This window comes from Calidris pugnax, unplaced genomic scaffold (genome assembly GCF_001431845.1).
Source record: "Calidris pugnax isolate Ruff unplaced genomic scaffold, ASM143184v1 scaffold18, whole genome shotgun sequence".
In the NCBI taxonomy this organism is placed as follows: Eukaryota; Metazoa; Chordata; class Aves; order Charadriiformes; family Scolopacidae; genus Calidris; species Calidris pugnax.
The window spans coordinates 3,578,118-3,595,025 of record NW_015090812.1 but is presented as its reverse complement, the minus strand read 5'-3'; the positions used below and the strand labels follow the sequence as shown (position 1 = coordinate 3,595,025).

General features: G+C 50.1%; 2 protein-coding genes and 1 long non-coding RNA gene across 4 annotated transcripts in view; 1 reads left to right on the top strand and 2 right to left on the bottom strand.

The window, feature by feature from the left end:
- PCSK9 (proprotein convertase subtilisin/kexin type 9) overlaps positions 1 to 6,489 on the top strand; it is a 7,465-nt gene extending 976 nt beyond the window's left edge. The window contains exons 4-12 of the mRNA XM_014938930.1: positions 187 to 328; positions 408 to 604; positions 1,331 to 1,514; positions 1,809 to 1,979; positions 2,079 to 2,402; positions 3,903 to 4,051; positions 4,170 to 4,335; positions 5,037 to 5,218; positions 5,468 to 6,489. Coding sequence (XP_014794416.1) covers positions 187 to 328; positions 408 to 604; positions 1,331 to 1,514; positions 1,809 to 1,979; positions 2,079 to 2,402; positions 3,903 to 4,051; positions 4,170 to 4,335; positions 5,037 to 5,218; positions 5,468 to 5,635 — 1,683 coding nt within the window. The 3' untranslated portion in view covers positions 5,636 to 6,489. The remainder of the gene's footprint in view (positions 1 to 186; positions 329 to 407; positions 605 to 1,330; positions 1,515 to 1,808; positions 1,980 to 2,078; positions 2,403 to 3,902; positions 4,052 to 4,169; positions 4,336 to 5,036; positions 5,219 to 5,467) is intronic.
- Positions 6,490 to 8,364: 1,875 nt separating this feature from the next.
- Positions 8,365 to 11,191, bottom strand: LOC106886512. The gene is made up of 2 exons (XR_001411667.1): positions 11,033 to 11,191; positions 8,365 to 10,887 (listed from the first exon to the last, which is right to left on the bottom strand). It is a non-coding gene; the product is annotated as an uncharacterized LOC106886512 (long non-coding RNA).
- A 1,294-nt stretch (positions 11,192 to 12,485) lies between these two features.
- USP24 (ubiquitin specific peptidase 24) overlaps positions 12,486 to 16,908 on the bottom strand; it is a 69,864-nt gene continuing 65,441 nt past the window's right edge. For both annotated transcript variants that reach the window (XM_014939344.1, XM_014939343.1), the window contains 4 exons: positions 16,734 to 16,809; positions 15,550 to 15,636; positions 15,149 to 15,259; positions 12,486 to 15,003 (listed from right to left, as the gene is read on the bottom strand). In XM_014939344.1, coding sequence (XP_014794830.1) covers positions 14,941 to 15,003; positions 15,149 to 15,259; positions 15,550 to 15,636; positions 16,734 to 16,809 — 337 coding nt within the window. In that variant the 3' untranslated portion in view covers positions 12,486 to 14,940. The remainder of the gene's footprint in view (positions 15,004 to 15,148; positions 15,260 to 15,549; positions 15,637 to 16,733; positions 16,810 to 16,908) is intronic.

The following is a 16,908-nucleotide window of genomic DNA, read 5'->3' as shown; positions in this document are numbered from 1 at the left end:
TGGGGGGGGGCACAGGTGAGCATTAAGGTGGTGTTGCAAGAGGGAATGGAGGTCCACCTCACACCCAGGGCCAGGAGACCTGTGGTGGGTGCTGGTGCTGCCCCGCATGGCTTTATCTGCCCCCTTTCTGCCAGCTTTTCTCCTGCACAGGGTGGGTTTTTTTTTTTTTTTGGTCTTCTGTGCCAGGCCAGCAAGTGTGACAGCCATGGCACCCACATGGCCGGGGTGCTGAGCGGGCGCGACGCCGGCGTGGCCACGGGTGCCAACGTCCGCAGCCTCCGCGTCCTCAACTGCCAGGGGAAGGGCACCCTCAGCGGGACCCTCATCGGTGAGTCACGGATGGCCCGGAGCCCCCCCTCTCCTCGTCCCCAGTTTCCTGTCCCTCCTCTTGTCCCCTCTCCTCCCAGCGCTGGAGTTTATCGCGGGGACGCTGGACGCTCAACCCCTCGCCCCACCGGTGGTCCTCCTGCCCTTCGCTGGTGCCTACAGCCGAGTGCTCAACGCGGGCTGCCGGCGGATGGCACGGCTGGGGGTGGTGTTGGTTGCTGCTGCTGGTAACTACAAGGATGATGCCTGCCTCTACTCACCAGCATCCGAGCCAGAGGTATGAGCTGGGTTCCCCAAGGTGTGGGGACACGTGGGGAACATGCTGCCACCTCCCCCAGGTTAATCCACTCCAGCGCCAGCGGGCTGGGGATGGGCGTCCCATCTTCTCTGTGTCCCCTCCACCACCCCTGGCAGGTCATCACGGTGGGCGCCACCAACAGCGAGGACCAACCCGCCTCCATCGGCACCTTGGGCACCAACTTTGGCCGCTGCGTGGACCTCTTCGCCCCCGGGGATGACATCGTCGGGGCCTCCAGCGACTGCAGCACGTGCTTCACGGCGCAGAGTGGCACGTCGCAGGCGGCCGCGCACGTGGCAGGCGAGATGGGCTACGGGGCGGCGGGCAGGGGTGGCCCTTGGTGGTGACCACCCTTGGTGGTGCTGGGCACGCGTGTCCAGGGGGGACATTTTTCGCGTGCCGCGGTTTTGAGATGTTTTGGCTCGTTTGGGTGCCACAGCCTGTGCAGAGCTCTGTCATCCCCGTGTCGGGGGGATGATGGGCTGCGGTGGTTCTTCTCGTATCTCATGGAGCTGCATCACCCAGGGGAGCTGTGTGTAGGGGGCTGCCACCAGCATCCGAGCCAGAGGTATGAGCTGGGTTCCCCAAGGTGTGGGGACACGTGGGGAACATGCTGCCACCTCCCCCAGGTTAATCCACTCCAGCGCCAGCGGGCTGGGGATGGGCATCCCTTCTTCTCTGTGTCCCCCCCACCATCCCTGGCAGGTCATCACGGTGGGTGCCACCAACAGCGAGGACCAACCCGCCTCCATCGGCACCTTGGGCACCAACTTTGGCCGCTGCGTGGACCTCTTCGCCCCTGGGGATGACATCGTTGGGGCCTCCAGCGACTGCAGCACGTGCTTCACGGCGCAGAGCGGGACGTCGCAGGCGGCCGCGCACGTGGCAGGTGAGATGGGCTACGGGGCGGCGGGCAGGGGTGGCCCTTGGTGGTGACCACCCTTGGTGGTGCTGGGCATGCGTGTCCAGGGGGGACATTTTTTCACATGCTGCAGTTTTGGGATGTTTTGGCTCGTTTGGGTGCCGCAGCCTGTGCAGAGCTCTCCCATCCCCGTGTCGGGGGGATGATGGGCTGCGGTGGTTCTTCTCGTATCTCATGGAGCTGCATCACCCAGGGGAGCTGTGTGTAGGGGGCTGCTTGTCCCCCCAGCTCCTCACCGTGTCCCCCCCTGGCTCTCTACAGGCATCGCTGCCATGCTGCTCAGCGCCGAGCCCCAGCTGAGCCTCGCCGAGCTCCGGCAGCGCCTCCTGCACTTCGCCACCAAGAACGTCATGGACACGGCGTGGTTCCCTGAGGAGCAGCGGCTCCAGACGCCCAACAGTGTGGCCGGGCTGCCCACCCGCCTGGGCACAGGTAAAGACCTCGGCTGCCCAGCAGAGCTCTGTCCTCACCAGGGAAAGAGGTGTCTGGGTGGAGGCACAGCATGTTGGAAGGGCATGTTCCTCCCCAAAGCTGTGCCCCCACCCGCCTGGGCACAGGTAAAGACCTCGACTGCCCAGCAGAGCTCTGTCCTCACCGGGGAAAGAAGTGTCTGGGTGGAGGCACAGCACATCGGAAGGGCATGTTCCTCCCCAAAGCTCTGCCGGGGATGGAGGAACACCATCGAAGGCCAATGGGGATGGAGGAATGCCATGGCCCAGCTGAGCCTCGCCGAGCTCCGGCAGCGCCTCCTGCACTTCGCCACCAAGAACGTCATGGACACGGCGTGGTTCCCTGAGGAGCAGCGGCTCCAGACGCCCAACAGTGTGGCCGGGCTGCCCACCCGCCTGGGCACAGGTAAAGACCTCGACTGCCCAGCAGAGCTCTGTCCTCACCGGGGAAAGAAGTGTCTGGGTGGAGGCACAGCACATCGGAAGGGCATGTTCCTCCCCAAAGCTCTGCCGGGGATGGAGGAACACCATCGAAGGCCAATGGGGATGGAGGAATGCCATGGAAGGCCAAGGGGGATGGAGGAACACCATTGAAGGCCAAGGGGGATGGAGGAACACCATCAAAGGCCAAGGGGGATGGAGGAACACCATTGAAGGCCAACAGCATCCTGGTCTGTATCAGGAATAGCGTGACCAGCAGGAGTAGAGCAGTGATGGTGCCTCTGTACTGGGCACTGGTGAGGCCTCTCCTCGAGTGCTGTGTTCAGTTCTGGGGGAAGGACAGGAAGGACATTGAAGTGCTGGAGCGTGTCCAGAGGAGAGCTACCAAGCTGGTGAGGGGTCTGGAGAACAAGTCATACGAGGAGAGGCTGAGGGAACTGGGCGTGTTTAGTTTGGAGAAGAGGAGGCTGAGGGGGGACCTTGAAGGCCAACAGCATCCTGGTCTGTATCAGGAATAGCATGACCAGGAGGAGTAGAGCAGTGATGGTGCCTCTGTACTGGGCACTGGTGAGGCCTCTCCTCGAGTGCTGTGTTCAGTTCTGGGGGAAGGACAGGAAGGACATTGAAGTGCTGGAGCGTGTCCAGAGGAGAGCCACCAAGCTGGTGAGGGGTCTAGAGAACAAGTCATATGAGGAGAGGCTGAGGGAACTGGGCGTGTTTAGTTTGGAGAAGAGGAGGCTGAGGGGGGACCTCATTGCCCTCTGCAACTCCCTGAAAGGAGGGTGTAGAGAGATGGGTCTTGGGCTCTTCTCCCAAGGGAATAATGACAGGAGCAGAGGAAATGGTCTGAAGTTGGGGCAGGGGAGGTTTAGATTAGATATTAGGGAAGAATTACTGTACTGAAAGAGTGGTCAGGCACTGGAACAGCCTGCCCAGGGAGGTGGTGGATTCACTATCCCTGGAGGTATTTAAGAAACGTGGAGACATGGCTCTTCAGGGCATGCTGTAGTTGCTGAGATTGTTGGGCTGTGTCTGTTTGTGGGTGGGTGTGGGGTTTTTTGGTTTGGGGTTTTTTTTGTGTATGTATGGTTGGACTCGATGATCTCAAAGGTCCCTCCCAACCATGAATATTCCATGATTGATTCTATGAACCCGAGCGTGGCTGCACGCAGCGGGTAGCGGGGAGACCTTCCACCCCTCGTTGGCATCCTGTCTGTTTGTGGGTGGGTGTGGGGTTTTTTCGTTTGTTTTTTTTTTTGTGTGTATGTGTGGTTGGACTTGATGATCTCAAAGGTCCCTCCCAACCATGAATATTCCATGATTGATTCTATGAACCCGAGCGTGGCTGCACGCAGCGGGTAGCGGGGAGACCTTCCACCCCTCGTTGGCATCCCGATGCATGCTGTGGGCTCTTGGAGAGGGGGGGAGGTTCCCCCCAGAGCTGATGCTGGTTGCCCCATTGCAGAGGAGCAGCTGTACTGCCGCTCGGTGTGGTCGGGGCGCTCGGGGCTCACCCGTCACGCCACGGCCGTGGCTCGCTGCGCCGACGCCGAGGAGATGCTCAGCTGCTCCAGCTTCTCCCGCAGCGGCCGGCGGCTGGGGGAGCACATGGAGGTGAGATGGGGGGGTGCTGAGACATGAGTCCTGCCCTCGAGGTGCCCGCCGGCCTTGGAGGGGCATCCCCAGCCCCTCCCCGAGCACCCCCGGTGACATTGTGCTGCCCCGGCTGCAGGACAAGGACGGGCAGAAGCAGTGTGTGGCCCACAACGCTTTCCGGGGCCGGGGTGTCTACGCCATCGCCCGGTGCTGCACGTGGCCCAGGGCTGAGTGCCGGATCAACGCCAGCTCCCCGGTGGCTGAGGGGGCTGGCTGCTCCCCACGGGACCACGTGCTGACCGGTAATGCCCCATGTGGAGGGTTACAGAGCCTTGAGCCAACACAATGATGGCCAAGGGTGTTTCTTCCAGAAAATCTCCGGGACCAAGGGGTAAAAGGGTGGATGTGAGTGCTGGGGGGGACATGGAAGGGGGGACATGGAAGGTGGAAGGGGGGACGTGGAAGGGCTGGAGCACCTCTCCTATGAGGATGGGCTGAGAGAGTTGGGGTTTGTTCAGCCTGGAAAAGAGAGGGCTCTGGGGAGACCTTAGAGCCCCTTCCAGTACCTGAAGGGGCTACAGGAGAGATGGGGAGGGGCTCTTGATCAGGGAGTGGAGTGATAGGATGAGGGGTAACGGTTTTAAACTGAAAGAGGGGAGATTTAGATTAGATATGAGGAAGAAGTTGTTTCCTGTGAGGGTGGTGAGGTTCTGGAAGAGGTTGCCCAGAGAAGCTGTGGCTGCCCCATCCCTGGAGGGGTTCAAGACCAGGCTTTGAGCAACCTGGTCTGGTGGGAGGTGTCCCTGCCCATGGGGTTGGAACTGGATGGTCTTTAAGATCCCTTCCAACTCAAACCATTCCATGATTCCGTGACTCTGCCACACGTGCTGCGTGCGTGGGCAGACTCAGGGCTCGGTGGGGACATCCCTCAGCGCTCGTGTGTGCCCGGGGATGCTTCCATGGCCACCCCACACCGACAGCCCCTCTCCTCTCCCCTCGGCAGGCTGCAGCTTCCGCTCCCCCGCGGCGGCACTGGGTGACAGTGGCAGACCCGTGGTGGGCCCGGAGAGCTGGCCCAGTCACTGCGCCGGTGGGACGGAGGTGGTGGCACACGCCTTGTGCTGCCCTGCGGCCAGCCTCGAGTGCCGGGTGAAGGAGCACACGTCCACGGGCTCTGCGGAGAAGGTAGGGATGGTGCAGGTGTCTCCACCGTGGTGATGTCCTCACCTCTGCTTGTCCCTCTGCCGACCTGAGGGTTGGGTTGGGTTGGCCTTGGCACCTCATTGCAGCCACCCCAACGCCAGTTTGCACTGGTGTCCCCAACTGGTGGCCGGTGGCTCAGTGTGACACTGGCCACATCACCCTGACCACTGGAGAGAGGCAGACCCCTGCCCTTTGCTGACCCATGGAAGGTGACCTCTTCTCCCCCGTTAGGTGACGGTGTCCTGTGATGACGGCTGGACGCTGACGGGCTGTAACGCCCATTCCCAGAGCCATGGCACCATGGGAGCCTACGCCGTGGATGATACCTGCGTGGCATCCAGTGTCCCAGGCAGCAGCACGGCCGTGGCCATCGCCATCTGCTGCCGGATCCGGCAGTAGGGACAGGCTGAGATGGAGACATGGCTGCCCTGGCCCTGGCCTGGCGTAGCAGGGATGGACGCCTCGCTGGACCCCCACATCACCCCATCCTTACCTCCCCAGGGCTGAGCTGCCACACCTGGGGTGGTCCGTGGTCCAACATGTGGCTCTGATGACCTCCGCGCTTGGGCTGCCCTGATGGTGGGGTACAGGCTCATCACCTTCTCGCACGTGGTGGGACCAAGACCCAGGATGACTCTGGAAGAGGTCTCCAAGCAGCCAGAGCCCTGTCCCATCTCAGGAGTCACCCCGGTGTCCCTTCCCCACCGGGTCTTTCTAGCAATACCCCAACTGTACGAGCCCTCTTGAGGCCCTTCCTTCGTGTTGTCACCCAGCACGGGACAAAACCACCACCTTTTAGAAAAAAAATAATAATATTGTGGTGAGGAATGCTCCTTTCTTTCCTGGTTAGTTGCTCGTTAGATGTCAGCTAATGCTGCTTAGCACCTGGAAAATCATAGTTTAGCTATTTTTGGACAGTAATTGCCTACTCATGTACCTAAGAGACTTCTTTACTTTTTAGTCAAGTGTAAGGGCTATAGATTAAACAGTCTTCTTGGTTAATTAGTTTTTAATCTGCATTGCTACAGTCAGATACTGCTTTGTTAGTGGTTTTTTTTTGCTGTTGTTAAGTTAAAGTTAATGATGTGCTGGTGGTACGCGTTGCTTTAACAGTTTCCCTTTCAGCTCGTCCCAAGACACATAGAACTGGCCGTAATTCCTTTTCAAAAAAGAGAAAAAAAAAAGAAAGAAGAAAAAGCTTTCATAGTACCTTGGTTTTTACATTTGTACCTTAAAATATTTATTTGGAATTTTATAAATAAACATTTTATAAACGTCTTTTTCAAATAAAACTCACAGACCAGTGCTCAGTAGACGACGATCCATCGTCTGCCTTCCTATGCATCCCCACGGGGAACCAGCCTGGGAGGGGGAGCTGGCGCCCATCCGGCAGGGATGCTGCTCCCCAAAATGAGCTCGGCTTCATTATCGAGGCAGCCACAGGTCACCACCGTGGGCTCTGACCCCTGCCTCGGGCACGAGGTGACCCTGGGTGAGCGCTGGCATCCTCCGAGGTCAGGGCAACCAGCAGCCGGCCGAGACCAGGGGCTGGGCCTTGTTGTCCCACGCACACCCAGGAGCAGAAGTTTGTTTTTACAACAGCGGTGGAGGGACAAGAGCTTCCAGTTACGGAAACAAACCCTCACCCAGCCCTGGGGAATGTGCCCTTGTGCTTTTTATTGCTGTTGCTGCTAATGTTGGGCTTCACCGGGCAAGCACAGAAGCCCCAGAAAGCAGAGGGAGCAGAGATGCTCAGCACCAGAGAAAGGCTGAGAAGTACCAGAAGCCAACAAAACTGGATCTTGCTTTTTGGGGGGGGGGATCAGCAGCCTCCTGCTACTATCATAGGGGTTACCTGGGGAGGGATGACAAAACAAAGCTTGATAGGACAAGCACCAGGTCTACCTGTCAAACTTTGGCTATTTTCTAGTATTTCCCCCTTAAAAAGCCCCGCACAGCTCCGTTACTCCAGCTCCGATTGGCAAAAGAAGACAGAGACCCAGTGGGAAGCACCACTTTGAAAGGTTTAAACTATTTCTAACTTGTTCCCTAAAGATGGCAAAAGCCCAACCAGCAGGTTGTAAGCTCTCAAAACATGTGTAGTATCTTGTGTGTAGGTGGGCAGCAAAGCCTCCCTCGCCCAAGAGAAGGTGGCGCTGATGCCGGGTAGGCTGGGGACAGTCCCATCAGCACACTGAGATACCCACTCACAGAATGGTTTGGGTTGGAAGGGACCTTAAAGATCATCGAGTTCCAACTCCCCTGCCCTGGGCAGGGACACCTCCCACCAGACCAGGTTGCTCAAAGCCCCATCCAGCCTGGCCTTGAACCCCTCCAGGGATGGGGCATTCACAGCTTCTCTGGGCAACCTGTTCCAGTGTCTCACCACCCTCAGGTCTAGAATTTCTTCCTGATATCTAATCCAAATCTACCCTCTCAGTTCAAAACCATTCCCCCTCATCCTATTGCTCCACTCCATGATCAAGAGTCCCTCCCCATCTCTCCTGAAGCCCCTTTTAGGTCCTGGAAGGGGCTATAACATCTCCCTGGAGGCCCTCTCTTCTGCAGGTTGAACAATCCCCGCTCTCTCAGCCTGAGAGCATGGACATTTATGCTTGAAACATAAAAATCTTTGCCCTTAGAACAGAGGACAGACACCTGTCAGGAAAGCGAGCCGTGGTTAGGAAGGCAGGACACAGGTGAGCACGGGGACCATGGCACTGCTGTGTGCCCAGCTCTCTGCCCTCACACCAACAGAAAAGGCAGTATTAGCAAGATCTGCCAGCGATCTGGGCTTGAGTTATCTGACACGGAAAAGCTGATCTAATCCCTGACTTCAAGCGTAGCCAGGGTAAATCGTTCTGCTGAGAAGGTCAGGAGAAGAAAACACTTGCTGATAACTAATCTGAGAGGGCAGAAGAAGGTGCCACAGCGTAAGGACACGCAGCGGTGCGGTTCCGGGGCCATTCAGCTGCTTTGATTTACTCTGGAGAGGAGCCAAAACAGCGATCAGGGGGCAACCTCTCCCAGCTTATCACCTTGCAGGACTGGCCTGAGAAGTTTCAAGATAAGAGGATCAACAAGACAACAGCGTTAACAGCGTACGCGTGGTCTAAAGATTACACCCGTTTTCTGTGAAAGGAATAACTTTATTCCATTGACCAGGAATCCCAAGACTGTTCATCAAGACTGCCTATTTTTTTTTTCCAGTGCCAAATGCCTACATATTAATTGGACAATATCTCCCCGCCTGCTCACAGGCAGGCTGCGGCTGCTCCTCACCCAACATTTTTGTAAGCTGTATAAAAACATTTTCATCCAAAAAGATTGGCAGTAAAAATTACAACATAGAAATGCATCACAATTTACACAAAAACTAGTTTTTGTTGAACTCTTATTTTCCAAAAAATAATCTTCAGCAGGTTCAAATGACAGCAGCTGGAAACAAAAAAATAATCGACCGAGTATCATCTGATTGCAAATTATAAACCACTGACTTTGTACAAGCGTGAGCAGAACCATGAAAAAGTTTGTATTGGTTTCAAGTATACAGTGGTGATGAGCCATCCCGAGGCAATTCTCTTCATCCATGCTTCTCTGGGCCTGCGGAAAAATCGAGGACGTTGTTTCCATAGGAAATAACAGGAACCTGAAGTGACAAGTGGTGCCAACCCATAGGAACATTTACCAGCTTCTTCCGTCACCATCACCGCTGTGTACTGACTTCTCGGGATGATTTATGACCCATTAACCAAGTTATCAGGGATGGGGGTGGGGGGGAAAGAAGGAAGAAGGGGTATCCGTAAGAAATGCTTTATTCCAAATTAATTTAAAACATCACATTTAAAATGTCCCAGCACATTAATCAGAAACATTTATAAAATGCTAAACTCTGCCATGTGTCTATGAAGACATTTGTTTGGAAAAGAAAGTGAGAGATTGACTACACCACCACCACCCTTCCTCCGTCGCACCCGCAGTTTAGGACACCGGCTCTCTTAACCCGCAATAAGTTATAAAGCTGTAACAGCTGAAATCAGGTCAGGTGTTTACTTCCAACAGTGAAATGACTGGTTAATTTCAATATTAGTGCACAACAGTGAAAAGCTGTCTGCTGCTTCTTGTTTCGGCAACAGTATGTAAAAAGGAAAAAAAAAAAAATAAAAGGCACTTTTTGGCTGGTTGTGCCTTTAACTTGGCAAATTTATCTATTCTGGAGGTACCCAGGCACTCCTTAAGATGCCCCCCGTTTCTGTGCATGTTTGTTTATATAATTTTTTTTTTTTTAAAGTAAGGCAGAATCCATAAATAAAGGCAAAAAGCAGTGCAGAAAACGTGACGAACGCAAAAATGTACAAAAGACGAGGAGTTAGTTGGCACAAAAGAAGCTGGTAGCCAGAGCCAGAAATCACTGAACTGCACCTGACACGGAAAACAAAACCGTGCTCAAATCATCCCAACTGGTTTCCAGTTGTTTTATGAGCAAATCAAAAGAGCTGTGAGATTTTAAACGTTGCCTGGTCAAGTGAAAATACAAAGCCAAATCATTCTTTTCCCCCGTGTTAAAACTGCTATAAAATCTGCACAACAGTGTCTCCAACTCACTCAAGAAGTTATTCATCATTTACAACCAATACCAACTTTCTCAGTAATTTCAAAGCATAAGCAAGTGATTGCAGATCACATGATTGAGACTACCTTTTATTCAATATGTCTCCAGAGGTTAAAAAAATTTAATGAGTAAAACTGCAACAGAATTCCATCTTAAAGTGCTTTTTTTTTTTCCTTTTAAACTACTCATTAACTTTTTTTTCTTAAACCCACCAACATCCTGTAATAGTGAACACCTGCATCTCTAGAGAACAAAGCTTTTCTTTCATTGCCCTTCCCAATTGTCTGGTTTTTGGAAAGGTACCAGAAAAAAATCCCATTCCAGAGCTCCTTGACCAAACCTTCCATAAGAAATCACTCTCCTCACAGAGCAATCTTCTCATAAAGAGCTTTACAAATTGGCAGGGAGACATATTAAATACAGAAGTCCTTATGTAAACCCATTCTTTAACTAATATTTTACAATGAAATGTAAGTCATCACACATCTTTACAGAAATTTGAATATTCCTATTCAATATTATCAGAAAGATTAAAAATTTGCCCTCCATACATAAGGGCAAGTCTGGTTTCTGTTTCCTGTATAAAAACCAAAAGAATTTTTTTTTTTTTTGCAGCATCACAGAAAAGCAACAGTTTTACATTCACTCATTTAATGTTCACATAAAAATTCAACCACTAGCGTTTGTGTATTTGATAGAATCTTCTTGACAAACTGTTTTCGGTGTCTGGACTGTCATAAGCTACTGCAGGTGAAGTTGCAGTTTTCTAGAGTATTTATTGACCTGAAGGCTTCGTGGCTAAAAAAAAATGCTTTTAGCTTTGAGGGAAATAACCTCCTCCAGCACGGCCTCCGATCCTGTAAAGCCACTTCTCTTCCAGACTCTTCCAACAGCGTTAAGCAACAGGACTCCAGTTTCAGTAGGTACCAGGCATTAAATGTTTGAGTAGATCTGGTTTTGTGTTCGTAGGTATCCTCTACGGGTCAACATCATCAAGGTCACTTTTGGGCTCACCGATCATCATAGGAGACTCTGAGCCCTTTCAATACACACAAGGGACGGGGAGAAAAAGAGAGGGCACGTTATTTTTGTAAGGTGCATGATTATGGTGTCTCTGGTTCTGCCCCAAGCCCCAGGAACAAGCTGTCTAACGGAAGACAAACATGCCTTTATTTTATTGTTACCTGCTGCAGGTGTCTCTCTCCATTCTCGTTGGCTGGGCTACTTTCTGACCCGTTGCTGCTTCCAGACTGATCCTTCTCATTCAGCAAGGCTGTGGCATAGGCCAGCGTGTCCTGAGATGCAAACAGGACACTATTAATTACTTTTTTTTCCCCAAAGTTGATTCTGAAACAAAGCTGCTGTAGTGAGAGAGTTGAGTCACCACAGGGCATTGTGAGGTATCGATTAATATCATCTACGGGTTAGTTTTTTCATAGTATTTCCCCCTTAAAAAGCCCCGCACAGCTCCGTTACTCCAGCTCCGATTGGCAAAAGAAGACAGAGACCCAGTGGGAAGCACCACTTTGAAAGGTTTAAACTATTTCTAACTTGTTCCCTAAAGATGGCAAAAGCCCAACCAGCAGGTTGTAAGCTCTCAAAACATGTGTAGTATCTTGTGTGTAGGTGGGCAGCAAAGCCTCCCTCGCCCAAGAGAAGGTGGCGCTGATGCCGGGTAGGCTGGGGACAGTCCCATCAGCACACTGAGATACCCACTCACAGAATGGTTTGGGTTGGAAGGGACCTTAAAGATCATCGAGTTCCAACTCCCCTGCCCTGGGCAGGGACACCTCCCACCAGACCAGGTTGCTCAAAGCCCCATCCAGCCTGGCCTTGAACCCCTCCAGGGATGGGGCATTCACAGCTTCTCTGGGCAACCTGTTCCAGTGTCTCACCACCCTCAGGTCTAGAATTTCTTCCTGATATCTAATCCAAATCTACCCTCTCAGTTCAAAACCATTCCCCCTCATCCTATTGCTCCACTCCATGATCAAGAGTCCCTCCCCATCTCTCCTGAAGCCCCTTTTAGGTCCTGGAAGGGGCTATAACATCTCCCTGGAGGCCCTCTCTTCTGCAGGTTGAACAATCCCCGCTCTCTCAGCCTGAGAGCATGGACATTTATGCTTGAAACATAAAAATCTTTGCCCTTAGAACAGAGGACAGACACCTGTCAGGAAAGCGAGCCGTGGTTAGGAAGGCAGGACACAGGTGAGCACGGGGACCATGGCACTGCTGTGTGCCCAGCTCTCTGCCCTCACACCAACAGAAAAGGCAGTATTAGCAAGATCTGCCAGCGATCTGGGCTTGAGTTATCTGACACGGAAAAGCTGATCTAATCCCTGACTTCAAGCGTAGCCAGGGTAAATCGTTCTGCTGAGAAGGTCAGGAGAAGAAAACACTTGCTGATAACTAATCTGAGAGGGCAGAAGAAGGTGCCACAGCGTAAGGACACGCAGCGGTGCGGTTCCGGGGCCATTCAGCTGCTTTGATTTACTCTGGAGAGGAGCCAAAACAGCGATCAGGGGGCAACCTCTCCCAGCTTATCACCTTGCAGGACTGGCCTGAGAAGTTTCAAGATAAGAGGATCAACAAGACAACAGCGTTAACAGCGTACGCGTGGTCTAAAGATTACACCCGTTTTCTGTGAAAGGAATAACTTTATTCCATTGACCAGGAATCCCAAGACTGTTCATCAAGACTGCCTATTTTTTTTTTCCAGTGCCAAATGCCTACATATTAATTGGACAATATCTCCCCGCCTGCTCACAGGCAGGCTGCGGCTGCTCCTCACCCAACATTTTTGTAAGCTGTATAAAAACATTTTCATCCAAAAAGATTGGCAGTAAAAATTACAACATAGAAATGCATCACAATTTACACAAAAACTAGTTTTTGTTGAACTCTTATTTTCCAAAAAATAATCTTCAGCAGGTTCAAATGACAGCAGCTGGAAACAAAAAAATAATCGACCGAGTATCATCTGATTGCAAATTATAAACCACTGACTTTGTACAAGCGTGAGCAGAACCATGAAAAAGTTTGTATTGGTTTCAAGTATACAGTGGTGATGAGCCATCCCGAGGCAATTCTCTTCATCCATGCTTCTCTGGGCCTGCGGAAAAATCGAGGACGTTGTTTCCATAGGAAATAACAGGAACCTGAAGTGACAAGTGGTGCCAACCCATAGGAACATTTACCAGCTTCTTCCGTCACCATCACCGCTGTGTACTGACTTCTCGGGATGATTTATGACCCATTAACCAAGTTATCAGGGATGGGGGTGGGGGGAAAGGAAGAAGGGGTATCCGTAAGAAATGGTTTATTCCAAATTAATTTAAAACATCACATTTAAAATGTCCCAGCACATTAATCAGAAACATTTATAAAATGCTAAACTCTGCCATGTGTCTATGAAGACATTTGTTTGGAAAAGAAAGTGAGAGATTGACTACACCACCACCACCCTTCCTCCGTCGCACCCGCAGTTTAGGACACCGGCTCTCTTAACCCGCAATAAGTTATAAAGCTGTAACAGCTGAAATCAGGTCAGGTGTTTACTTCCAACAGTGAAATGACTGGTTAATTTCAATATTAGTGCACAACAGTGAAAAGCTGTCTGCTGCTTCTTGTTTCGGCAACAGTATGTAAAAAGGAAAAAAAAAAAAATAAAAGGCACTTTTTGGCTGGTTGTGCCTTTAACTTGGCAAATTTATCTATTCTGGAGGTACCCAGGCACTCCTTAAGATGCCCCCCGTTTCTGTGCATGTTTGTTTATATAATTTTTTTTTTTTTAAAGTAAGGCAGAATCCATAAATAAAGGCAAAAAGCAGTGCAGAAAACGTGACGAACGCAAAAATGTACAAAAGACGAGGAGTTAGTTGGCACAAAAGAAGCTGGTAGCCAGAGCCAGAAATCACTGAACTGCACCTGACACGGAAAACAAAACCGTGCTCAAATCATCCCAACTGGTTTCCAGTTGTTTTATGAGCAAATCAAAAGAGCTGTGAGATTTTAAACGTTGCCTGGTCAAGTGAAAATACAAAGCCAAATCATTCTTTTCCCCCGTGTTAAAACTGCTATAAAATCTGCACAACAGTGTCTCCAACTCACTCAAGAAGTTATTCATCATTTACAACCAATACCAACTTTCTCAGTAATTTCAAAGCATAAGCAAGTGATTGCAGATCACATGATTGAGACTACCTTTTATTCAATATGTCTCCAGAGGTTAAAAAAATTTAATGAGTAAAACTGCAACAGAATTCCATCTTAAAGTGCTTTTTTTTTTTCCTTTTAAACTACTCATTAACTTTTTTTTCTTAAACCCACCAACATCCTGTAATAGTGAACACCTGCATCTCTAGAGAACAAAGCTTTTCTTTCATTGCCCTTCCCAATTGTCTGGTTTTTGGAAAGGTACCAGAAAAAAATCCCATTCCAGAGCTCCTTGACCAAACCTTCCATAAGAAATCACTCTCCTCACAGAGCAATCTTCTCATAAAGAGCTTTACAAATTGGCAGGGAGACATATTAAATACAGAAGTCCTTATGTAAACCCATTCTTTAACTAATATTTTACAATGAAATGTAAGTCATCACACATCTTTACAGAAATTTGAATATTCCTATTCAATATTATCAGAAAGATTAAAAATTTGCCCTCCATACATAAGGGCAAGTCTGGTTTCTGTTTCCTGTATAAAAACCAAAAAATTTTTTTTTTTTTTGCAGCATCACAGAAAAGCAACAGTTTTACATTCACTCATTTAATGTTCACATAAAAATTCAACCACTAGCGTTTGTGTATTTGATAGAATCTTCTTGACAAACTGTTTTCGGTGTCTGGACTGTCATAAGCTACTGCAGGTGAAGTTGCAGTTTTCTAGAGTATTTATTGACCTGAAGGCTTCGTGGCTAAAAAAAAATGCTTTTAGCTTTGAGGGAAATAACCTCCTCCAGCACGGCCTCCGATCCTGTAAAGCCACTTCTCTTCCAGACTCTTCCAACAGCGTTAAGCAACAGGACTCCAGTTTCAGTAGGTACCAGGCATTAAATGTTTGAGTAGATCTGGTTTTGTGTTCGTAGGTATCCTCTACGGGTCAACATCATCAAGGTCACTTTTGGGCTCACCGATCATCATAGGAGACTCTGAGCCCTTTCAATACACACAAGGGATGGGGAGAAAAAGAGAGGGCACGTTATTTTTGTAAGGTGCATGATTATGGTGTCTGTGGTTCTGCCCCAAGCCCCAGGAACAAGCTGTCTAACAGAAGATAAACATGCCTTTATTTTATTGTTACCTGCTGCAGGTGTCTCTCTCCATTCTCGTTGGCTGGGCTACTTTCTGACCCGTTGCTGCTTCCAGACTGATCCTTCTCATTCAGCAAGGCTGTGGCATAGGCCAGCGTGTCCTGAGATGCAAACAGGACACTATTAATTACTTTTTTTTCCCCAAAGTTGATTCTGAAACAAAGCTGCTGTAGTGAGAGAGTTGAGTCACCACAGGGCATTGTGAGGTATCGATTAATATCATCTACGGGTTAGTTTTTTCAGGAACAACCACAGGGGCTGGGCTTCTAAAAGAAGAATGGTCTTAAGTGCACCGGAATACACTGAAGTTGCCAAAACCAAAGATGCTAACCAAAAAAGCAAAAAAAGAAATAACAGCAGTTTAACACCATCTCCCCAGCCTGTGCCATACCTGTGCTGAAATTGTGCGCTGGAAGGTTTTTGCTGTTGACGTTTCATTGGATACGTTACTCTGTGGAGCCCAATAATGTTCAGACATCTGCATAAAAAGCCAAGAAAGCCATAAAATTGCCATACAAGTTTTAATACGTGTAAAGTCTCATCCACTTGTGATGGTGGGGGAGCTAACAAGTCTGGAACAAGCTTCCTAAATCCTTTGGCAATGAGCTGGAGATCTGGGGCATAGACAAGTACGCACTTTTAATGCGGCCAGAACAGTCAGAGAGGCTGAAAGTGCAGCTGAAAGCTAGCAACCATCTCCCTTCTACGTGGTAACTGGCAAGTTACTGGATGCCAGCTGAGGAGTGGTGGAGTCAGGGTTTACATGAGCCAGTCCAAAGTGAAAATGTGGACAGCAGGAGGCTGTCAGCTCGCTGTGTTTCAAGAGAAGAGCGGCAACAAGTTGTGCCAGCTGCACTGCAAGCATCCCACTAGTTCTGCTTCCCATATTCAGTATGGCACTGGTTTATGGAGCTGACATCTGCCTGGCAGCAGCTGGTGGGACAGAGGGGCAGCCTGGAGCTGGGCTACCATCGTGTGGTACGTGAAGCACTGGGAGATCAAGCACTGCCCTGCCTGACCGCAGGCAAACCAGGGCCGATTCTGCTGAGCTCCAAGTCTCCCAAGCGTCCTTGGGTGTGCTGGTCAAGCTATGTTAAGTTCAGAGGGAAGAACAAAAAAATACATTTGTGGGAGGAAAAAAAGCTGCATCTGTCAACAGCCTTGTTTTGTGCAAAGCTGCAGTGATTCTGTAAGGAATTCACCCATTTACGCGCTCCCTTGCATCGACACGCAGGCAATGGAGAATTGCTGTTTTAGAAAAAGGAAGCCTTCTAACATGATGCAGTGGTACTGAAAGCTTCCCACGTGGCAAGGAATGATAATTTTGTGACCATTGTGACCATTCACACTTGGTTTTATTCACACATCTACATCTGAAACACGTGGGGGCCTACTGAAGTTCTTGCATGCATCAGATTTGGCTGCATCCAAACTGTCCTTGTAAAGAATGAAGTAGCTTGTATTTTGCCTTAAGAATCAACTCAAAGAGTCATATAAAGGATGGAGATTTTATAACTCTCATCATAAACAGTTAAAAAAGTGGCAGTTGTTCTGTTAAAGTTACAGCCAAATTACCTTTTTCTGTAGCCACTGCACAGCCCAACTCCAGTGGTGGGAATTCTCCTTGAAGTAATCTTTTGCAGTAGGGCACCTTGGAAATTGAAATTACACTAATTAGTCAAAAACAAGGCATTCTAGCAAACCTAAAATAAACTCAAAGACTTCCCTCTGTGCTGCTGCCCTTTGTATG